At 38.3% G+C, this 24625-nt stretch overlaps 1 protein-coding gene across 2 annotated transcripts in view; it reads left to right on the top strand.

Moving 5' to 3' along the window:
* PIEZO2 (piezo type mechanosensitive ion channel component 2) overlaps window positions 1–24625 on the top strand; it is a 230616-nt gene that overhangs the window by 201253 nt on the left and 4738 nt on the right. The window contains exons 37-51 of one of the 2 annotated variants that reach the window (XM_026033864.1): window positions 544–719; window positions 6833–7000; window positions 9067–9459; window positions 10738–10996; window positions 11361–11543; window positions 11688–11940; window positions 12641–12773; window positions 13203–13350; window positions 13467–13681; window positions 16039–16197; window positions 17554–17701; window positions 19978–20166; window positions 20630–20722; window positions 21594–21766; window positions 23594–23710. In XM_026033864.1, the coding sequence (XP_025889649.1) occupies window positions 544–719; window positions 6833–7000; window positions 9067–9459; window positions 10738–10996; window positions 11361–11543; window positions 11688–11940; window positions 12641–12773; window positions 13203–13350; window positions 13467–13681; window positions 16039–16197; window positions 17554–17701; window positions 19978–20166; window positions 20630–20722; window positions 21594–21766; window positions 23594–23710 (2807 nt within the window). The remainder of the gene's footprint in view (window positions 1–543; window positions 720–6832; window positions 7001–9066; window positions 9460–10737; window positions 10997–11360; window positions 11544–11687; window positions 11941–12640; window positions 12774–13202; window positions 13351–13466; window positions 13682–16038; window positions 16198–17553; window positions 17702–19977; window positions 20167–20629; window positions 20723–21593; window positions 21767–23593; window positions 23711–24625) is intronic. The other variant, XM_026033865.1, reaches the window with a different exon arrangement.

Here is a 24625-nt window from a genome sequence, read left to right on the forward strand (position 1 = left end):
CCTGATGACAGTATCATAGCCAGGAAGACTTCCTTCCTTGCCTAGACTTGAGCTGACAGTTAATAAGACCATCCTTCATGATCTTGCTTGATCTTAAATTATGAAGCTCTTTTTTTTTCTTTTTTTTTTTCCTCTTTAAATACCTGTTACTGGCCACTAAAAGGGAATACAGTTGTTAGATTCAGTGATGCTATCTCAAAATGTAATTGCTGGAGTCCTGTATACACGTTGAGACATGGTCTCACCCCATCTTACACCTCATTTTCACACTAAATGCTTTGCATGGCATCCAGCACAGGTTCGTGGATCCTGCATAACTGAAGTCACTTGCACTGCTTCAGTTTTGCTCTGATACCCAACCTTGTATGCCATGGCAGTAAATCAGAATCTGTCTTGCTCTTTAGAAAGGCATTAGAAAAAGATTATTATGTGCTGTGAACCTGGTTGTACAGTTGCCTCTATGCCTCGCCAAGTGACTGAGGAAACCAGTTCCTCATTCCAAGCACATCTGCCACCAGTACATACCTCTTTTCTGTTTCACAGGGTAATGTTCCAACTCGGGAGAGCATCCATATGTACTACCAGAACCATATGATGAAACTCTCTAAAGAATCAGGACTGGATGCAGTTGATAAAAATCCTGGTCAAACTTCTGGTTTGCAAGCATCTGAAAGAATGGATAGTTTAGATTCAGCAGCCTCTCGTGACAGTATCTCCAGGTATTTATTTAATTTTATTTTGTGAAAGATAGAGGAACTAAGTAGTAGATGTAATTTTATAAAATGTCTAAGTACTTGTTAACTTTCTAGCCAATGCTGAACATTCCTTTGATTTATCCATGGCATTTCAGTAGAGAAAGCTCTCCCATATGTCACTATTCTTGTATAGCAGGATACCAATTGTACAATAAGCAGATGAATTAACTCCTTTTCCAGTATGTGACTACACCACTGCTATCTGTTTCTCCTAGAATTAGGAGTCAATGACAGGGCTTCTGATCTTATCAAAAATAATGTAAAACAAGAGCCCAGCTGAGGATGCTTCTGGGCTATTGTGTTATGAATTAAGGCGTGGAGTCTGGAGATGCCATAATTCATCATTAATATTTCGTCTTAGAAAAAATAAAGTTTTGTCTTTTGCACACACACAGGTTTGTGTTGATAGAGATTCTGGATTTGAGAGAATAAAATCCTCCTCACACGCAGGACAGAGAGCATCTGAAGGGCCTACAGCTGATTTTCTCACTAAGAATACAGTACAGCAGATCTGCACAAGATGGATCAAATGTCCATATTTGTTTAGGAAAACCATCTTCCTCGTTGTCTTCTAAAGACAGATGCTGTCAAGTCTCTTGCCAAAACAACTGCATGTATCTGCCATTCCATATGTTCAGAGGCACACACATTCACTTCCTTCCCTTGCAGAGGAAACTAGTTCCCACCATGTCCCCGGTGCTCTTGACCTTTAATAGACTGCAGAAATGGTCTGACAGCATCACAGCGGGGAAGAGGGAGGGCTGTGAAAATAATGCTATTTCATAATTCTTTGCTTTCTGATCTTTGTGCTTTTCTCTGAAGTTTGGCAGTATCATATTATCCTTGATACTCCCTGCAAATTCAGTAGCTGATGTGTACAGTAAATTATGCTTAGCTTTTTCTAATGACATATGGATAGAGCCTAGCAGACTGAAAATAATGAGGGCTTATCTTCCTTCTTACTATTATTGGAAAACAAATGCAAAAGTACTATGCTTCTACAAAATATTCAAAAATTGCTCTCCAGGGTTTATCCTGGCCTTTGAGAGACTCACTCCAATAAAAAATCCTAGCAAATCTTTCTTGATAGCTAGCTACCGAGCTATGCAACACCTTTGTATTTTGATTCAAATTTTTGCTGGAGTGAGATTACATGAGAGATATGGGAAGTCAGTCTTTTGCAAGCCTCCTTGGAGTCAAACAGGCATATCTGGAGGGCAGAATTTAACTCCATGGAGTTCAATCTCATTTGAAGCATGTTTACCAATACCAACTCGTCTTCATGTCTTCGTTAAATAGTTTTTGATTACCATATTTACTGAGAATAGAAGTTGACCTTTATTTTATAAATGTGATCTGGAGCAATATATGGAAATAATTGGAAAACAATTCCATATTGAATTATTAATAGAAAAGACAATTCTTGTAATTTTGGTATGTAAACTCTATGAAATGGTATCTAGTGTGAAAATGGTATCCAAATGTCGTCTTTACAGAATAAGAACCTGTTTATCACCATGTTTTGAGTGAATTTACAAATTTAAAATCTCTTTTCAAACTTGGTGATTCTGTGGAACTGCTTTGCAACAGAAAAAAAGTTATATCTTCTGTAGCTAACATTTCAAATGTGTTGCTGTCATCTCTGTTGAAGATCAGTTATCCTTAGAAGATGTCACTGGACCTAATAAGAGAGGAATATCAAAATTAGTATTACAACTGATTTCTCTAATCAAAAATTATCTTTCTGGTAATGAATAATTAAATACTCTTGTACTGACATTATTTGCAAATTGTGCACATCTGCTACAATAATAATAACCTGTAATTGGAGGAAGCAAAAACCAGCCTGCTGATTGAATGATAATGCCATCTGCTTATTAAGGCACCATTGCATGTCTCTTCGTAGGAGTAGAAAAGTGCTTATGAGCCATTTCAGAAATATGTTGTGTTTTAAACTTCTTATCATTTTATTGAATGGTTTTTTTTGAAGTGCCCAAACAATGTCAGAAGGCATTTTACTTTTTTAAAATAATGAGTTCTTATAAAGCAATTAATTAAATCTAAAGCATCCCTATGGATCTGGCCTTGCAGTAGAAAACTTTCAGGAAAACCAGTGCACTGGTTGTCCTTCGGTTGCCGCACATAAAATCTTGTAGTGGATACTATGTCCTGTGACTAAGATGGATATGTTTGGAAATAATCAGAGCTAAAAAAGCATAGACTTTTTTTTCCATTATGATAACATAGTTCTCAGTATTGAGGACAGAACTGCTGAACGCATCTCATCAGTGCTCTGAGCTCCAAGTTTTGCAGAGTACTCTCTCTGGGATTTTCTCACATGAGACTTTGCTCTCACTTATTCTCAGTCCTCTTTTTTGTATAGTTACTACAGCTATAACAAGGTATTCCTAATGCATTTTTTTGGTCTCCTTATGTATAAACATTTATATTCTAAAGGCCAAATGTAAAGTGCATGCAGGACAAGAAGAGAAGATGTTGATGATATTCCTTAACAAGCCCTTTAATTAGCACCAACAGAAGAGAGAAAGAGCTAGCATAAGTAGAGAGTTCACTACTGCTTGTTTCCAAATAAGTAATGACTTGCTTGTCAGCTTAAATAGCCTGTGATTTAGGGTAATATGATTAAGAGCTGATTAAAACCAACTAACTACTTTTTTTTTGTGGCCTTACTTAAGGTTGTAAAATACCAGGTAACCACAGATCCTAAGTGAGATTTCAAGTTAGATGAGGTTGCACATCAGTTTGGTTTGTATTTGGTTGTTAGATCTTCACAAATAACTTCTCAATTCCCAAATCTAGCTGTGTGTAACCTTTTATGGGGCTGAAGGATGGAAGCCTCTGGCTTTATTGTAACAGCAAATACACAGGAGGGCTCAGGATTTCAGCTGTTATGCTCTAAAAAATAAATATGGTGGGTGATTTCTTGAATACCAAAATAAAGGTCAAATCCTCCATGGTACATTCTTCCCAGTGCTTCTACATCCTCAGAAATTCTTGGATTTTAGCCTTGCATCAATAGATCAGAACCCCTGGGATACATTACAAATTAAAAGGAGGAGTGCAAATAAAGTCCTTTAAATAACCAAGAAAAAATTCTAGTGCATCTGGTTGAATGTAAATGGGCTGTTCCCTTCTTTGTTGTGGTCCAGAGGCAGTTCCTTTCACAGGCAGTTTACATTAGTTTACATCTCACTTTCTCTGCTTTGTTGCCAGATGTTTGATTCCAGATCTGTTTGAAAATAGGATCATAATATATTCATAAAGTTAATGCCAGTCAGTAACAAGCACATTAGCAGAAAAAAAATAGAAAAAAAAATGAGAAGGCACCTCTTAACTGATTAACTCTCTGAGAAGGGTGGTTGATTTGACTGAAAGGAAGTCATGAAGAAACTTCCCACTGCAACAGGATAGAAAACATCTCTGCTATATATATATCCCTATTTGAAATGGAAATGGATTTCCAATCAACTCTATATAAAATGCTTGAGCTTAGGGCTTTTAATGAACATTCAATTTAAAATATTTATTCCTTCAATGATTTCAAGATGCTAAAGCTTTTCAAATTTTCTAAGGAGCCAAATTGAGAAGTTCATTGAGAAGATACACATGGGTTAAATTTATGTGACAGTCAATGACTGAATGAACATCAGCTTTGGCAAATATGAATATCTCTGCTTTATTGGTGTTTCCATTTCCTCCATGCTCTACAACATGTCCCTGAAGAAGTGCATTCAGAATACACACACTTGTGCTACAGGTGTCATCTCATAGAAATTTCCAAACATTCAAGAATCTAAAGCAGCTGCTCTGTAAACATTTTATCTGATGGTTCATCTTTCATTTAAAAGTGTCACATAGTCCAAATTACTGCAGGCACTAAATCTGGGCCAATGTTTTTATCTACCAATAATGTTTTTATCTACCAATGTTTTTATCTACCAATACCAATCTGGGCCAATGTTTTTATCTATTAATAGCTGTTATTCCCTTGATTTTTTCTGGTTCCCAGGTCAAAACTTCCCTGTTTGGGAGGGCAGCTGTAATGGAGTTTTTTTTTTTTTTCCGCTGAAAATATATCAATGAGCACATTTCACTTTGATTTCAGTAGCTGTTCTGCTTAAGGCCGTTGGAAAGTTCCAGAAAGACTATGCCTGCATTTAAAATGCTTCAAAACCTGCCTAAAAGTTGTTACTTTTTAAATGAAATAAACTTAACCCTTGAGTTACAAAATAAGATGAGGATAATATTGCAGCCCACAGACAAAAAGATAATCTATAAAGATATTATTTATTGTCTGCCTGCTGCCATCTCCCTATATTTCAATATCAAAACCTCACTGATGATGTGACAGCCTGACTGTGCTGCATAGGCACAAGGGGAAAACGCCTCCTTTGGGAGCCTGCTGCACTCAACAACGTGGTGCTCCCATTGACTTCCATGCTGTCAAATCAGCCTTCAGGGACCATCTCATGTCTCTCTGCAAAGCAACATTCCCTGCTTCATCAAAATCCTGTGCTACATGGAGAGTCCCCCAGGTTCTGCCAAGGGAATGGCTGTGTGGCTTTGTACCCACACAGGAAATCATAAAGTAGTTTGTAAAATACCTTGGCCAAATGAACTGAGAAGACAGGAGTGCTCTCGCCATAATATAAAGTACTGTTTGTAAGAGAAATATTTCACAATACCTTTGGTATCCTGGGGGTGCTTTTCTTCTGCTCAATGACCCAAAAAAGATAATCCATGAAAGCATGCATAAGAATAATTATTACTTTGTTCCATATATGTTGCTGTTCGCCTCCCCATTTTCCTCATGGCAACAACTGCAAGGCTGTCACTTTATCCCTGCACATTTTCTTCTCTTAATTTCAAGCTAGCAAGACCAAATTCAAACAGAAAATGGCATTGCACTTCCCTTCTGACCTCTTTCCCAATTCACTGTGTCCTTGGACACGTACACTGCTTGACTAAACAGCAAATACCCAGCTGCTGCTACTCAACTATAGCATAGATAAAAGCAGGGAGGGAAGCAGAGACTAAATCCTGTGCTTCAGGGTCCTTTCTTTTCTCATTACATCTGAGAGACACAAACATGTGTCAAAACACCAGGTCCCTCGTCTCATCAAGGGCATTCATATTTTTCAAAGGTTTTTACAAGGGAGTACCTACCATATGTCATTAACATGTTTGCTTCTTTCTGGTTGCTTATATTTAAATATGTACTTTCTTTCTCATAACTCATCTAGTTTTTCTCCTCCTCTCCAGTAACACAGAAATGCTCAAAGTATGGTGTGTGTCTCTGGTTGTCCTGTTGTTTTTGATAAGTGAAAGGAGATAAGGGTTTACTAGATCTGTCTTTTAAGCTATGCATGCTACGGATCTTGAAATAGGAAGAAAAATATTTTTAAGAGGTGATAAATAAATGAAATCTTCTGGAAAGTATCATCAGGGCATACTACTAAATATCAAAATAAAAGCCATCTCATGAAGAGCAGGTTGTATTTGGCATGCAACTACTGGCTAAGTAATATATCCGATTTGGCTCTTTGGATCGGAAAAAGAATTAGCCAATGTCTGACATCTATTTTTCTATTTGTGGAATATGAGTTTATTCAGTTTTAAGCGCTCTTTTAGGAAATTGGCCTGTACCTGTAAAAGAAGGTTCAGCCCAACATACCATTAATAAAAGAGAAGGAGGTCACTTTCCAAAACATTTTTGTATAATTCAGAATTTACAGGGAAAAAATGAAGAAATAAAACCTCTTCACCTCTGTCACTTGATGCCCTCCAAAAAGCATGTAAAACCTTGCATTGGTTTGATATCTTTTGGATCAGTAAATACATCACTGTTAACCTTGTGTCGCCCCAGTGTGATTATGACCGTCTGTGTCTTACAATGTGCTTACACAGTGACTCAAAGCAAATCCTTATCTTCTCTCCGAACCTTTTGTATTTGTGTCAGTGTTTTGCTGCATGGCGAGCACATTCATTTACTGAACCATGTGTATAGTAATATCGTTTGTATTTAACACTGTCTTTATAACTGTTTGCGCTGCTAGCTGCTACACTGAAGCAACCATGCTGTTCTCAAGGCAGTCAACCCTTGATGATTTAGATGGACCAGACTCTGTTCCTAAAACAAGTGAGCGCGCCCGACCTAGGCTTCGTAAAATGCACAGCATGGATATGTCCTCCTCATCAGCTGACAGTGGCAGTATAGTGTCAAGGTGCTTAACTCATGCATGCTTTGTTCACTCATTTACCCTGACCATTATATACTTTTTGCAGTGTATATAAATTTGCATTTGCAGAGATTTGTTGTACGGAGTTGCATGATTAACAGAAGCTTTACTCCCTTCTTTGTCATGGCCAGATTCTGAGATTCAAAGTCAAGGTTATAAACCAGGATTCACTTACTGTTTCACTGCTTTTTGTGTGACTTTTAAATTTTGTATTTATGTATTTTTAAAAGTTTTTCCATTACATTAGCCTGTCTGTCCAAAAACAGTGCCCTAATTTTGTATTTACTCAGATAGAAAAGGGTCTGATTTTCAGAGTTAGTAAGCTGAGGCTTGTTCTTATGGAAACTGGAGGCTGGTAATGCACTTTCTCAGCAAATCAACTGTCCTAAATAGGTCCTAATAGGAGTCTAATTTTAGGAACTATGATAGATAAATGTTGCCCCTGCTCTTTCAGGTTTTTGGTTTCCTCCACATAGAAAAGATTGTTAAATATGTTTTGATTTTTCTAGCATAGTTTAACAATCAGTAAGGTGATGAAATTAAGAGAAATATGATATGAAAATATAGCAAATATTAATATACAGTGTAAGAAGGAGAACCATTCAGAGACAACAATCTACTTTTAGCAGCTCAAAACCATGGAGTTGTATGACACTGGGAATTGACACTAGTATTATAAATACAATATTTTATGGCATATTGGAACAGTTTCTTAGAGTCTTAACGGCATGTTACAAATTTTTGGTGTTAATCAGCTTTGAAATGATGAAATTTTACATTCTTGAGCAGTTTAACCAGAATGATTGCTACCAGAATCATCAAAACACATATTCTACTTCTAATTCTTGCAAACTCTATTAAAAGCCAACTAGAAATAAAGCTATCCAACCTAACCACAGTAAGTTTGGAAAGAGTGTGCTAGGAAAAGAGATGGAACTTTATTTTACGCTTTGGCAGGAGATAGTACTTCCGACTACTACTTTCTCTTAAAGGTTATTCTTGACATGAAACCATGGCCTCATTCACTTCAGTGGAGCTATTTGAAATCTGTTTTCTCTCTGTTGAGATTCAAGAACATGCAGCTGACAAAAGCTGTTTTGATGCTGATTGTATCACTTTCGGAGAGAGATTGGAATGGAGAATAAAAAGAGAAAGAGTGACATCTTTGGTGGGAGATGAGAAAATACTTGTGAGGGAACAAAAGGATTAAATCAAGACCCAGAAAGAATTTAAAACCAATGGTGTCCAGATTTCCACCTGGAGTCATTGAGCTGCATGAATTCATATCAGCTGAGACTTGCAGAAAATAGAGTAGTAGGAGGGAGAGCGATTATGGTCTTGAAAAACCAGATGAAAGCAAGGTGAGCAAACAGAAAACTGAATGAACTGAGTAAGAACAATTGAAAAAGAAAATATATTTATTTGTAAGAAAAACAGGTAGATAAAAAAAAAAATGAAGACCATAATGAAGAACATAAAGCAATCTGAAGGTAAGCAAGATGCCCTTTTACTAGAACATCTTTTTAATGTGGATTGTATTCTCCACAAATGCAATTTACTTGTTCTTTTATTGACTTAGAAGCAGACTTGATATGTATGTTCAGCTGCTTTTCCAGTTTTATACAGTACCTCTTTGAAACCATAAGGCTGTATTTAAAGCATCATGGTCAGAGAAATGCATGGTCCCTGTAGTTCACCGTGGAGCATGATTTAAATAAATGTAATAGCAACTTCTGATTCCAGTCACAAAGTATTTCAATTGCTATCAGAAAGTTAGGTGCAGTTTCACTTGTTGGTGACATTGACTTGTCTTTTACTGATGTGAAAAAATAGAAGTTCCCTGTGAGTTCACAGGGAAAGCACTTGGGGCAGATGTACCCAGATGGTCCGTCTGTGTAAAAGGAGACCCTGGTGATACCTTTTCTACTAAATGATATGAACTATAAGGGCCAGGAGATGCATTAGGTTTGTTCAGCTTGTTCACAAAGATACAGTTAACAAATTTTTCTCAGCAATGAGCCTTAACTCTCTCTTCATCCCCTCCCTGACAGTGAACCTACACAGGTCACCATGCTCTATTCTCGTCAGGGGACAACAGAAACCATTGAGGAGGCAGAAGTGGAGCATGATGAGGAAGGAGCACATTCTGCATCAAGGCAGGAGGAAGATGAGGTAGAAGATTACAGCCTGGATTCAGAAGGAGCTGCATATACTCCTGATACTGATGTGCCATTGTATTCCACTGTGGATAGCAATGCAGAAGCCCCACCTTCCTATAGCAAAGCTGTCAGTTTTGAACACCTTTCCTTTGGCTCCCAAGATGACTCGGCTGGCAAGAGTCTCATGATGCTGAGCCCAGATGACAGTCGGACGGACAAACTTAATGATACAATACTCCCTCCATTGACACACGAGCTAACGGCCAGTGAGCTGCTTCTGAACAAGTAAGGAGTTTGACAAGGAAAAAGCAAGGAAAATGTGAAGTTTTGCCATGATTTTTTCTTTTTTTTTTTTTTTTTTAATCTCAAAACTAGCCTGTGGTTTCTGATAAAGACCTTGTACTAAGTTTGGATTAAGGGAAGAAGCTAATTTCCTGTGGAGTTTTTCTAATTATAGATTTCCAAAATGATTCATATGCATGTGGGAAAGAATCTCCACCTTCTCCCCAGATACTGTAGCTAGTCATGTAGTTAGCATTGGATTTCTGTGTTAGTAATTGTCATGGGTCAAGGGCTTTTCTAAACATCCCCTATGGAGAAGGTTTCTCTTCTCCAGACAGCTGTGATTTCAAGTAAGTTTCCCCCCAGGACTAGTTCATAATGTTTCTCCTTCAACTATTTTGGATTACTATAAGGGAAACTCTGACCCTTGGCAGAGTTTTTCATAAAGTCTATAGGAGCTGACAGCTAGTTAGAGGGACCACCTTGCCTATGTACTAACATAAGAGATAAGATGCTCCCCTATTTGCCCCTCAGCCAAAGTGCTCAGTAAGACAATCACCATTGAAGGGGGGTTGATGTCATTGCACCCCTTCCCCTGCTTTCAGGCATTACTCCATTGTAGGAGAACACTGATGAATACAAGAACAAAATCTGAAACCACAGAAATATCTTCAGACTAACTGAAACTAGGTAGAGTAGCTGTGGAGACATGTCTTTGTAGATCAGTGTCTTTTCTTCTGGGTGCCCATGGTCCTTTTGGTTTTTTATCTGCATCTCTTTTTAAACATTATGAAAAGCAAAGAGGAGACACGTGAGCGTGTGTGAAAGTTATTATATAACTTCATGCTGCCTTTTCTATTTAGTTGATTTAGGTAGGTGAGAGAAGATTGAACACATCTAATGCTCAGTGTCATTTATGGTCTTATTAGTGGTATGTCGCAATGCTAATGATATCTCTACATGTCTTGATGAACCTCTAGAATTTCTTCAGTTTCACATCTGTGTTAGTACATCAGATATGAATCCAGGCAGGGCCACAACAGAACTTCTCTGGAAATATTAAAAACATTAAAACAGAGCTTCTAATCATTTTGTTTGAAGTTCTTGTTTGTTGGCTTAAAATCAAGCTATTTGATTAAAATGAGGCTATCATAATATCAAATCCTATTTTATTTTTTGTTAGATTCTTCAGCAGAACTATTTTAAAAGGTAAGCTAGTGGCTAACTAAAAGTAGCTCTTATTTGATTTTCATTTCACTTACGATACTCTCCTCCTCACAGGATGTTTCATGATGAAGAACTAGAGGAATCAGAGAAATTTTATGTTGGTCAGCCTCGAGTCTTGCTCCTTATTTATGCCCTGTACAATACCCTGGTAGCCCGATCAGAAATGGTGTGCTATTTTGTGATCATCCTGAACCACATGATCTCTGCCTCCATGATAACCTTGGTCCTTCCCATCCTTATATTCCTGTGGGCCATGCTGTCTGTTCCTAGACCAAGCAAACGTTTCTGGATGACGGCCATTGTCTATACCGAGGTATGGTGCTGTCTTTGCAACCCTGTTCATCAAACACAGGGAAGAAAAGTTAATTGCTTTGTATGTCAGCATAGCCTATTTGAACAATAGGATTGATGTCTTTGTGATTATATTGATATAAATATTTGCTAAAGTCCTCAGCCATTTCTTCGATGGATCTGGTTTGTGCTTTTCTTCAGTGCAGTGAGCAACATTACCGCAGGAATATGAACTGTTGTTCCTCTGCAGCGATGTAGATGCTTACTGATCTTGTTTAAAACTGACAATGCTTTAAAACTGATATATTTCTCCCTTCTTAACGGCATGAAGCTATCATATCTGCCATGCTTAGAAAATATTGCTAGTGTGTTGTATTTCTGGACAGGTGGCCATTGTTATCAAGTACTTCTTCCAGTTTGGCTTCTTTCCATGGAATAAATATGTGGATTACACAAAAGATAAACCTTACCATCCACCCAATATTATTGGCATTGAGAAGAAAGAGGGTTATGTGCACTATGATCTCGTTCAACTCCTTGCTTTATTCTTTCACAGATCCATTTTAAAGGTAACCTGAGCTCATATGACTTTTTATGTTTACTTTTTAGTCATTCATGTGATATCCAAACACAACAAGTTTGTTTCCCCCCTCTAAAAATACTGTGATAGAAAAATACAATGTTGATATGCTCCCCCCTTTTTCTTTCACTAGTGCCATGGATTATGGGATGAAGATGAGAAAGGAGAGAACTCCAGTAGTAAAGAGGATACTGATGATGAGCTGTCTCTGGCAGGAGGGAGGAGAGACTCTTCTGGCTCTCTGAAATCTGTCAATCTCGCAGCATCAGTGGAGTCCATCCATGTCCACTTCCCTGAGCAGCAGACTGCTATCAGGAGGAAGAGCTCTAGTAGTGGATCACAGCTTTCACACAGGTCCAGCTTCTCTTCACACAGGTCTAAAAGAGGTAAATGTGGCAGTGCTGGGATTTGAAGAATGTACATTTATTTCCCATAGGATAAACCTGCTGAGACATCTATTGCTATGGAGAACCAAGGGACTACTGAATGCTGCTGAGGAAATAGTATATGAGTCAAATTGTCTTTGAAGTTGAACATACTCTAAAACTTCTTAAAACTCAAATTCAGAGCCACTTTCTGATTCACTGTGTCTTTACAATGACATTATCCAAAAGCTGAGAAAGGAACTTTTACTGTAGCCTAGATCTGGTACAATATAATCTCCATCTAGCAGAAATTCAAAGAACATATATTTTTCATAGGACCATGGTACATGAAGTGAGAAAACATTTTCATTAGAGATACTGGATGCCTTTCTCATCTTCTAAAAAGGAAGAACTTGCCTGAATGTTTATCTTACCAATCCATATGAATCAGATTAACCCAATATTTGACTTTTTATTATTAGTCTTCTCATTTTATAGTTACTTATCAAATTTTGGTCTTTGAAACTTTTATTGGATGCTGTCCTGATTTGTTCTGATTTTATCAGATCAGAAAAAGAGTGTAAGGATTAATTTCAAAATTTCTTTTAAATTGGGAAGTCTTCTGCATGAAGTCTCCAGGTTAATTCCTTTATAGTGTTTGCATCTAAACTTTGATTTTGAATGAGCTTCTTCCCTTCTCTTCTCTTTCATTTCTTTTCAGGAAGCACCAGTACACGAAACAGCAGTCAAAAAGGAAGCAGTGTGTTAAGCATCAAGCAGAAATCTAGGAAAGAGCTTATTATGGAAAAGTTTCGAGAACAAATGATCAAAGCCAAGGCCTTTACAGTCAAAAAGTGAGCAATGTGAGGAGTCATGTGCATTTGGGAGGAGGTTCCAAACAGCTGACTGGAACATAAAATAGTTTTTTAAAGTCTATAACTTACTATTTCTGTTAATTCAAGGGAATGAATGGATCTGTATACTATTCACTAGATGGGTATGAATTCACTCTTAACTCCCACCAACTGAACCTCAGACCATCAGCAGGGGTTAAAAGAGCACTGAAGAGTACCCAACTGAGGTGACTGACTGTATATTTTGGCTGAACAAATGCTAACATAGTGCTAGAGAAGCAATCAGTAAAAGAAACAGGTGTCTGCAAAGCTCTGTGCAGACTGTCAGAGTATATCTTTACATACATTAATGCTATCAGATTTAACTATTCTTGTCTTCACTACAAGTTACTGTATTGTTAAACCGCATTGTGGTCTGTGTTGTTTCAGGGCTCTCCAAGTGTATGTGCCCATCAGACAGTTTTTCTACAATCTTATTCATCCAGACTACAGTGCAGTGACTGATGTGTATGTGCTGATGTTCCTCGCAGATACAGTTGACTTCATCATCATTGTGTTTGGATTTTGGGCTTTTGGGGTAGGTCATATAAAGCATCTTTTCATAAATCCTCAGTTGGGACCTTTGCTTGAGTTGCAAGGCAATGTGCAGAGTGTCCTTCTACCTTAGTTACCCTGTTGTATTTTCCTTTCCAGAAACACTCTGCAGCAGCAGATATCACCTCTTCATTATCAGAGGACCAGGTCCCAGAGGCATTTTTGGTGATGGTGCTCATTCAGTTTGGTACCATGGTGGTAGACCGAGCACTGTACCTCAAGAAGACTGTCATGGGAAAGGTCATCTTCCAGGTCATCCTTGTTTTTGGAATACATTTCTGGATGTTCTTTATCTTGCCTGGAGTGACAGAAAGGTATAGACTTTTACAACCATACAGTACATGTTGAACAGTGATGTACTACCAAGTTATTTGAACTTAAATATGAAATGGTTATAACTTTGGTCATAAGCTTTGACATCATAAATATATTTCCCCTTGGTCTCATTTTTAAACAGAATGTCAGGGTAACTTATGGTGGCCAACATAAAGGAGTTTGGGGAGAGGAGAACTAAATTATATTGGCAAATGCTGAAATATTCTCAACTTAAGCCGAAAAGAAAGTAGTTGAGAGAAAATGTACCTGTGAATGAGTGGTTAGAGCACTCAACTGAAGCAAACTTAGCCTGCGTTCAGTTCCCTAATCTCAAGACTGCTTTGCATCTTTTAAGAGAGCATTTCTAGATACAAACTGAAGTAACACTTCTCTTCCAGCAGAATCTGCCTCTTGCTTTTAAGCCTTCCTAACTCACCTGAAGTCTTGTTGTTTTAGCTGCACACTGATTTAAAAGTGGTTGTAGAAAATGTGTGTCTCCTGAGTTAATTTACAACTTGGCACTCTGCTGGAATGTGTGAACTATGGGGTTATAGCTTCTCAAGCTGAGGAAGGTCTAAAAGTCATGTTCTTTATGAACACCTGAACTTCTCTTCCCCTGCTCTTGCCACACAGCCTTGGAGCTGGCATGAATACTGTGACATCCACAAAGTCCTGCATCACATGCATCATCAAATTCATCTCCCAAACTCATTTTTCTCATTGCATGGTTCACCTCATTCTGTATTGCAGCAGTGCTTAGGCTGACTCTGCTCTGACTTAGAACTTTAAGTTTCTTAGAACCATTTACCTCACTTTATTGATCATATAGAGATATTGCATAGAGGTTGCATTTGAGACCTTCTGTATTCATTTTAAGTCAGGTTGATTCTTAGAAGCACATACAAGTTTCATAACAAGAATAGTTTGTTTCTAACTGAAAATATTAGACTATCTTAAACTAACAAGTCCTGTTTGTCAAGGACTTGCAATTGCATTTCCTGCAATTCCAGCATGCTGAGCATGCATTGCAGCATGAACACTGCACTTCAACTTAGAAATGTCAAGCGTTCTCCAGAATAGTCAAAGGGCTGGAGTACAGGACATATGAGGAGAGGATGAGGGAACAGCCTGGAGAAAGAAAAGTGAAGAGGGGAGTTTATTGCTCTCTTCAGCTATATAAAAAGAAGAAACTGAAAAGGAGCTGAGCTCTTTACAGAGATGAAAAAAACACACATTAAGAGGCCACAGGTTAGAACTTTGGAAATTTCAATTTGATATGGTGCCAAATTTTTGCCATAATTTTAGTCAAATACTGGAGCATGTTGCCTGGAGAGGTTGTTGGAGATCATTACAGATATGTTTAAATTTACATTCAAAATGTAGTTGGATAAGTTCATGAACAAATCGGTCTAATTAGACCTATATGAGTTAGACCTCTTCAACCATTAAGAACAGAAGACTTGAGAGAGGAACTTATCAGTATGTACAATTACCTGAAGGAAGAATGTAAAGAGGATGGGCCCGGGCCAAACTCTTCTCGGTGGTGGTCAGTGACAGGACAAGAGGTAATGGGTATAAATTGAAACACAGTAAGTTCTGTCTCCATATGAGAAAGAACTTCTTTCCTGGGATGGTGACAGAGCCCTGGCACAGGCTGCCAAGGGAGGCTGTGGAGTCTCCTTCTCTGGAGAACTTCCAAACGCGCTTGGACGCTACATGCTCTAGGTGTCCCTGCTTGAGCAGGAAAGTTAGACTAGATGATCTCTAGAGGTCCCTTCCAACTTTAAACATTCTGTGATTCTGTGACCTGATTCAAGTGAGTGGGGTGAGAAAAGGTGATCTTCAAAGGTCACTCCAACTTACATTCTAGTAGGAATCTTTAACAATGGAGATCCCTAACTGAACACTGCTAGTAACTCACTCTGTCGATGAGCAGTGCTAGTCCAAAGGCCATACCTCTGAGAAAAGGAGTAGTATCTGCTCTGGGCTTCCAGGAAGGGCACCATTGTGGGGGCTGAGAGCGGGCTCACACAGGCTGAGAGGAAGCCTGTGTGGTCCAACAAAGTGCCTCTAGCACCCGACAGGACACAGCACTGCTCCAGAGCCTTCATGCTCTTTGTGGAGCCTATTCCCAGTCTCCCCTATGACCCTAAGCTGACAGAAGTCACTATTTAGGTGGTTCTTTATCCAGCTTCTTACAGTTTATTATACAACCTCTGCAGTGAGGTTGAAAAAAAAAAAAAAAAAAAAAAAAAAAAAAGACTTTTCATAGATTCTTAGGAACAGGAAGCAGGAAATTCAGGCATGTACAGATACAGAGGCCATCATTTTCCTTTATCTGTCTTTTCTGTTACAGGAAATTTAGCCAGAACACAGTTGCCCAGCTCTGGTATTTTGTGAAATGTGTTTATTTTGGTTTATCAGCGTATCAGATACGCTGTGGATATCCGACTCGTGTTCTTGGCAACTTCCTCACAAAAAGCTATAACTATGTGAACCTTTTCTTGTTTCAAGGGTAAGTCTAGACTTACTTTCCCCTTCCATTCTTTTCTGAAATAGAGATCTGTTATCACTGAGATGTGTGGGTTATTCAACACCTCTCTTCGCAGGTGCCTGGAAATGAATCAGTAAGATCATGCAAAGTGCATCCCCTGTATACGCCACATATGCCCAGTAGGCCGTAAAAACTTCCACCCAGAATATATAATATATATATATAACAATATATCATTCAGGCACCAATGGAAGAGATATTTTTTAACACTTCTAACAAATCACCTCTGTGACCATCATTAGGAACTGTGTGTTGTGCTAGAAAATAAGAAATGTTATTTTCCCTCCGCAGTTCTTAAAAGCAGTTAGGCTCCTACTCCCCAAAAGGTCACTGCAGCAGGTCTAATGTACTACCTCAGTGGGTGGAAAGGAAAATACAGTGAAAGACAGCACACTTGAGAATTAAAAACTATACATCAAACAGTGCTTCCTCTGTGTATCATTCTAAAAGTCTGCATGTTTGAAGCCCTTCAGGAATTTTAGTGCAAGCAAAGGCAAAGCTTTCCTTCAGGGTGAAAGATAGTGTTAGGAAGGCATAGCCACCCACCATTTATGTTGTTACCATTATGTTTTCTTTGAGCCATTTAAAAGCATAATCTTTTATTTCACAGAATAAGTAGAATATATTTTGCTCTAATAATGTCCATCTTTTCCCAGTGCTGCATTCCAGAAGGAAAAGTTATAGAAGAACACTTTATTTTCATATGAAGTAGTCTTTGTGGCCTGGCCAAGTGGAGAGGTGTGGGAGTAGTAAAGGGAACGGTGCACTTTGGAAAGCTGCTATATGCATATTGCCTTCCTCCTAGCCTACCTTCTCCTTCTGTTTAATCCAGAGTAATAAAGTCCAATTCTCTATGCAGTTGAGCACTGTCAACCTACTGTAAAGAGGCAATGCACTTCATGTTTTAAAGAGGCATAGAATAAATTCCCACCATCTTGAAAGAAAAAAAAGAAAAAAAAAAAAGATGTGCTGCTCTGCTCCCCTCCCAGATCAAAGAATTTGAGTAGACAAGGAAATCACGCACTGTTCCGTCAGTACATGACAGATTATTCATGCATAATCACAGGGCATAATGATACAAAAGCATGTTTTTGGTCTCACGGTGGGCTGTGATAAGAATGCAAGCTGTTGCAAAAGCTACTGCACTTACAATATCAGTATGAGCTAAGCCATCTCATGAGACAGTTGCATTCAAGTTTTCAAAATTTCCCATTAGAATGTCTTTTCACAAGGGTTTAGTTCTCCTTCTTTGTTATATGCTTGTTGTGCCCATTTAATTTCATTTCTGAATGATTTTCTCCTCTGGTCTCCCTTCAGATTCCGCCTGGTTCCATTTTTGACTGAGCTGAGAGCAGTAATGGACTGGGTTTGGACTGATACCACTCTGAGTCTTTCCAGCTGGATCTGTGTGGAAGATATCTATGCTCACATTTTCATCCTGAAATGTTGGCGAGAGTCAGAAAAAGTAAGGATCACTATAGAAGTGATCCAGGCCTCCTGTCCCTCATGCAAAAATGAAGAAAAATAATCGAGAGTCCCTAGATAACTGGGAAATCCACCATAAAGGCAGTTTTCTAAAAGATACGCCTGGTGTTCATGTTCAGAAATATTCAGACCATTGGGTATTTAATGTTAGTTGGCAGTCACTACAAATGAAATTTCTCTTTCATGACTGATTTTTCCACTGTCACATGAATTCCACAAACACGTTAATTGCATACCTGAATTTCAAGGAAGAGATTGAAAGGTCTGATGTTCACCCAGACTCAGTTCATACCAAACTAAATGAGTCACGTGCAAAGGGTGAAAATGTAGCTCAAAGATCTCAAGGATTCATCTCTAATGTAACTGGAGAGGGAGCTCAGCCGGTTTTGTTAGCTTGGGATAGTCCTCACACATCTAAATGTGAAGTGAGGACCAGATAAATTCACCATTCGTTTGCCTGAATTTCAGTCTCTTTAAATCATTTAAGGTTCAATTCAAATTAAACTTTCAAATTCTGGATTCCTTTTAACCTCTATAAAGATTGCAACCATATGCTTCTTTATTTTGCCAATTTTGAAAAAGAAATTAAGCATTCTTTTAAGAGTGACCCAGCCAGTCAGAAATTGTACATCTGCAATGAAATGGCTGCATTTTTAAGTGTTACTGACGTATTTCTACTTTTATTATAATCCTGTCTGTTAATGGTATTTACTTTCCAAGTATGTCAGTTAGATTAACTGAGAGCTGAAATACACACAAATCTTGTATATAGGTGCTCTCTCTTTTTTTTTTTTTTTTTTTTNATGACTTATATTTCAGCAATAAGTGGAGTGTCATCAAGGGCTTCAAAAGTCAGAGAGTGAATTATCCAGTTCTACTTTGACTCTCTGCTTTACTGCATTTTCTTTAACCTAAACCAGAATTACCATGCCTTATGTGATCTCAGGTGGGAAAATTTCCAAATGCGAGCTGACATATGTGTGTTAATGCCATGCAGCAAAAAAACTACCAGTAACTTTATGAGTGTTTTTTAAGGTACTTTTAGTTCTCTCTCTATTTGCCTCACATCAAGTGATATGCCTAAGTTTTCTGTAGCAACATTAAAGCTGCCTGACCTATTCTCTAACAGACAAATAATATGCCCCTGGTGGTCTTGATACAAGATTTTAATGAAAACAGTATTCTGTAGTGCAAGACAAATGATTTGATACGATTCTTTTGAAAAGTAACTAATTTGTTTTAAATATAGCATTGTATTACAAATTTAATATTCTCCTTGGGCTTTATGGATTCAAGTTGTAAAGCAAGAACAATTTCCTGAAAGCCAGATTCTTGGCACATGTACGAGGTGCAATGCAACACAATGCATCTTTATATTGCTAATATAGTGTGTGAAAGACAGGATCCTAAAGCAGTGTGCAGAGTAAAATCCTGTATGAGAATATACCAAAGTCCATTACATGATGGAAAGACATTATGCAGGATGGTGAAGCTATTAAAACATTCAATCAGCCATTAACAGAGGGGGAGAATTATGGACAAGGGAGAACAGATGTACTGACTGATCTGCTTTGAGAAGGGAGGGATAAAAGCAAGATCATTCTTGGTCTCAGAACCTAAGCAAGTGAAGGATGTCAAATCAACAGTGTTCAGACTTTAGAAACAACAACAAAGATTGAAGCATTATTTAAATTCAATTGGTGCTGTATTCACTAAGAAACATACTGGAATATGAAGAACTGTTAGGAATAACATATGGTGAGGCATGAAATGAAGGTGGATCAGACAATCCTATTACGTTGTGCATATCAGTTACTGGCAAATACCTATTATTTTCCTGAAACACAGTTTGCAGAATTTCAGGCTGTATGGGAGATATTCTGCCTTAAGGAGATTTGAGATACTTTGAAAAAGTTGTTGTATCCTTGCTGCCGTTATTATTTCACTTTTTGTTCCTGTGACTTCATGTTTATACTGGTTCATACAAAAACTTTACTTATCAAACCTGATTTTTTTTTCTTTATCTGTGGTTGTGAGGTATTAAAACCATGAAAGTTTGCAATGCTTTTCACACCAGACACACACTTGCCATGGATGCCTCATTCTGCAGTTTCCCGTAATTCAGTGCAGGTTTGGCTAAAAATCTCGATACAAATTACTCCAGAAGATTAGAATCCTTAAAATCATTATTCTTACACCAATCAGAGTGTACCACTGATAGAAGAGATATTACCATATTGCTGTTTGCTTTTGCAGAGATATCCTCAACCGAGAGGCCAGAAGAAAAAGAAAGTTGTGAAGTATGGAATGGGTGGCATGATTATCGTCTTGCTGATTTGTATTGTCTGGTTCCCACTGCTCTTCATGTCTTTAATCAAATCTGTTGCAGGCGTCACCAACAAGCCTCTAGATGTATCAATCACAATAACTCTAGGAGGTTATCAGGTAAAAAAAAAAAAACAACAACAACAAGGGGAAAAAAAAAGACTAAAAGAAATCATTGGTTTTGCACTATGTTTTTCTTGCACATTTCCTTTTTCTTACCTTGAGTTTTCTGAGTGAAAGTCTCCTGGTATACACAGGAGATCAGCATAAACAGAGGGTCCCTTTGGGGTTTAAAAACATGTTAGTTTATCACAGAAGTGAAATATTGCCTTTAATTGCAAGCTAAAAATAGAACCTACTGCCAATGGAAGCTGCATAAATTTACCCACATCTGGAGCACTGAGGTAGCTGCCTGCAGGTCCATCCATGTGATGGTTGAAGGTAGCTTACTTCATTGAAATATAAGATCATAACCTTCTCCCATCATATTGGGCACTCTAATTATCCTAGACTGAAAGATGCAAAATGCTGTATTTCTTTGGTTGAATTAAATGTCACAAGTGTGTGTTCTTTTGTTTCCCAGCCTATTTTTACAATGAGTGCTCAACAGAGCCAGCTCAAGGATTTGAATCAAACTGGTTTCAATGCATTTCTGGGAAGCTATCGAGATAACACTGTAAGTGAAATGTGAAATATCTCATTATTTAAAAATGTGTGTGTGTTTCTGTGGAAGTTTTTTGAGGGTTTTGTTTATGTAGCTACAAGTGGCCAGATATACTGCTGTCCTTGGGAAGATGTGTCTATAAAGACAGTTTGTAAGAGTAACACAGATTGTGTGTGTCAGGCCAGGACTGGGTTATAAAGAAAGAAGTTGCCCTTAATCTGCCCATCATTGCATAAACTCACCTCCATTTGTCCTGTGACATGAGTAAAAATCTTCCTTCTAATGACACAAAACTTCAGTACACATGTGGCTCTTTTAATAGAAAATTAAACAGAGGTGCCAGGTGTCTCACAGCCCCAGAGACTGCCAGCCATTGCTGTAAATGTGAGCCATCACACACAAGCCAAGCACGGTACATTATATGTACAGTGACTTACATTTTATGCTGACCACTGAAATTATTTGGAGTTTCAGGGAAGCCGTGTGAAATGCCAGAAGTGCTAGTCAAAATCGGCAAGTATTGGAACAAGCATAGCTCACAAGGTCCATAAACAAGTTGTTAGAAACTAAAGGAGTTGAGATTAATTAGACTCTGCAGCATTTACCTGAGTCATTTTTCAGACTGGTTTTGGCTTACTTGGCCACCATACTTAAACTTTAAACGAAAGGGTAATTTTTATTTTGCCTTCTAGGTTTGGTTATACTTTATTTATGCCCCTTCACATGTAAAGCCCCATTTGGTACCTGAGGGAAACTATCAGTGCAAACCAATGAGCTTGTAATTAGCTGAGCATTTATCATTCTGCCAGATAGGAAATGTGACTGTGTGCCTCATGTGAATATCACTGCAGTGAAGTTCCCTTTCCCTCTTCTGCACCCACAGGCTGCTTTGCAGTTTCTAGAGGGCTATGGAAAAGAAGATATAACTCTAGCAGATCTAGAAGGGAATTCAAACTCTTTGTGGACCATCAGCCCTCCCAGTAGAGAGAAAATGATACAGGGACTCCTGGATTTTTCAGCTGAATTCACTGTAGTTCTGTCATGGAGCATTCAAAGGTAATTAATAAGACTGCTATGAGGCTGCTGGATCATTTGCCAAGCCTTCACTAAACGGAACAGTTCCACACTGCATTTCTGCATTTTTTGGTGTTATTTTCCAGCAAAATGTCAAGGAGAGAGGCAGGGAGAAATGACCTTTGTTACACAGCAGTAATGACTTGATGCTTGTAGTTCTCAAGAAACAGAGGAATGGAGTCGCTTCCAAGTACATGATTTAATAATGCAGGGTGGAGTTTTCAATGGGCCGTGAGTGGGAGGAAAGTAAGAAAGTTTCAGCTACTTTCATAAGTAGATGTTTAAATAAATTCTGCTGCAAAGGAAAACTTGTTAGCATTTATGGGCAGAAAAAAAATATTGAGGAAATTGAGAAATGGCTGGTCCTCTTTGGTTCTCTTATTAAGGGAGTCTCAAAACGACAAGAAGCTCTTTGTTAAATACAAGTATATTTGAAGCCATTGTTATGCAAGCAGACACAGATCCACCTTGTTGAGACTAATGACTGGTCATTTACTATGTCTCTCTTTTGGCCTCAGTGTAGAAATAGTGCTTTACACTGGGTTTTTTTTCAAGAGCTGATCAGAATATGTGCTGGTTGCATTCAGGTTGGAGTTCACCCAGTCACCCAGGTGTCATGTTCTGACTGTCACCTGGGATCCCTATAGACTGCCAGGATAAACTGGAGATAATCCATCACTTCACTGAGATTAGCCAATGCTGCTGCAATTTCTACCTGTTTCTTCAGAATTAGACCATGGATTGTTTTAACAAATCCCTCCAAAGAACTATGCACAAAACCTAGGTAGCTGAATCACTGTTTGAGCTTCGATCATACTGTCAGTCCTTCCACAATAAAAAACCTATACCCTTAATTCAGCTTTCTTTGACTTTCCTTATTTTCCTGGAAGTATAAATTACTGCCCAGTGAATTACATCCCTCCTTCATTTCTGAGCCATCTATTAATTTTTAATACCTCCTCTCAATTTTCTATTATGCTTGCCTAACTACAAACATTAATATACTAGATTCGAAAGAGACCTTTTTCACCCTCAAATTCTCTTCTGTGGATTATTTTGTACCCACAAATGACTGAAAGTGATGAAAGCTTACCACTGTGGCCTTCCACATTTTAATTTTTTTTTTCTTAAGGGGAAACTGCTGTCTTTTATCTAGGTTAGGAGACCACAAGCATCTTTAAGATGAGCTTCTTCTGGTACTCCAGCAGCTTACATACTTTTTGCTCTTGCAGATCATCTGCCAGGTGGATATCTCTGCAGCCCCAAGAATTATGCCACCCCAGCAATGTAGGGATAGGCAAAATTTGATCCTGTTCCAGCTATGTCCTAGCCCACAGAGAGACCCGAGTGGGCACAATGGTCCCTCTAGGTTAGACTGTTGGATACAGAGTGCTAGTGGGTCTGAGGAGCTGTAGTTGAGAGCTGAATCCTGTCCTGACACCAACTGTGAGATAACTAACTTCATCCTGAGGCCCAAAGAGAGACTAGTCTGTCTTTCCCAGTCTGTTATCTCTCTGACATATGAGCGAAATTAGATTCATGTGAATCTGGCAGCATTTTCGTGTAATGCATGCAAAGGCAGAATCAGAACAAAGCATCTTTAAGACTGTTACGTCTGTCCTCTGTTGGCAAAAATACCGTCTCAGGTAGAGGTAGCATGATACTTACTATTTGGGAAGATTTTGAGGGGCAGTCAGTGCAGTTAGATTAGATTGACAACCAATCTTTGCATTCCAAAGACAAGTGTTTATGTTCTGCTATTACAGCTCATTGTAGATTGAGTAATGCCTTCTCCTTTACTTATAACAGAAATCTTACTCTCGGTGCCAGAGCAGAAATAGCATCAGACAAACTTACCTTTAGTCTACCAGAGAAAACCAGAAGAGATATTGCTACAATGATGTCTGGACAGCAATTGGAAAAGGTGTAAGTTATTTTCTTTGCTTATTTATATGCAAACATTGCTTTAAAAACCTGTTTTCTAAGTGGGAGAGGTCCACACAACTGTTTCATTTGTCTGCCCATCCACCCTCCTCTAATGACTTTAGACATGTCTAAAGACATATCTTTACAAAGACCAGCAGCATGGATGTCACACGACAGTAGCGCTTCTTTAAGGGTAAAAAAAACCATTATCTATCTTAAATATAGAACAAGGATACAACGAATAGTGGAACACCACCAGCAAGCATGTTGAACCAACTAGTTACTTTCCTCTGATTTCAAGTTCATTAGAGTACAGTCATAGTCAAGGTCTCTTCTGAGTTATTTGAGTTCAGCCTAATGATTTGAGGGAACAGTATTGACAAAAATTTTGTTCTAGATTAAGTATCTAGGCTGTTTGTTTCATTATTATTCTTGAATAGGTTTGGATTGGCAAGGAAGTGTTAAATCACTGTGGTCAAAAGGTAACGTTTGCCGTAATTTCTGACATCAGATCTTTTCCTGTAATGAAAATTTGCAGGGCAGTCAGAGTGTTCTCTTCATCCGAATGTCAAACACTGTTGTATGGACATAGATTTATAGCATTAACAGCAGTGGTGCCTCCTTTCAGACTGAAAGATATTTGGCTCTTTCTCTTCTTTCTGCTCACTGGGGATTATTTTACAGCAGTAGTAGCTAAATACTGCTAAGCCAGCATGTTATACCTGAAGACCACCTGATGTGATCTGTGACACAAAAGTTTAGAAGTTAAAGCTGAGATCAGCTGAGGGAGTGAAACCTCTGGAAGGCTTATGTCTGTTAGAAGGTGGAAATGAGATTTATCTTCTCTGTGCACTGCTATTCTTCTACACTTGTACACACATATATCCTCCTGCCCACCTGGTCATTGCATTTAAA

Source organism: Nothoprocta perdicaria, unplaced genomic scaffold, assembly GCF_003342845.1.
Source record: "Nothoprocta perdicaria isolate Ctin4 unplaced genomic scaffold, notPer1 scaffold_134, whole genome shotgun sequence".
Lineage (NCBI taxonomy): Eukaryota > Metazoa > Chordata > Aves > Tinamiformes > Tinamidae > Nothoprocta > Nothoprocta perdicaria.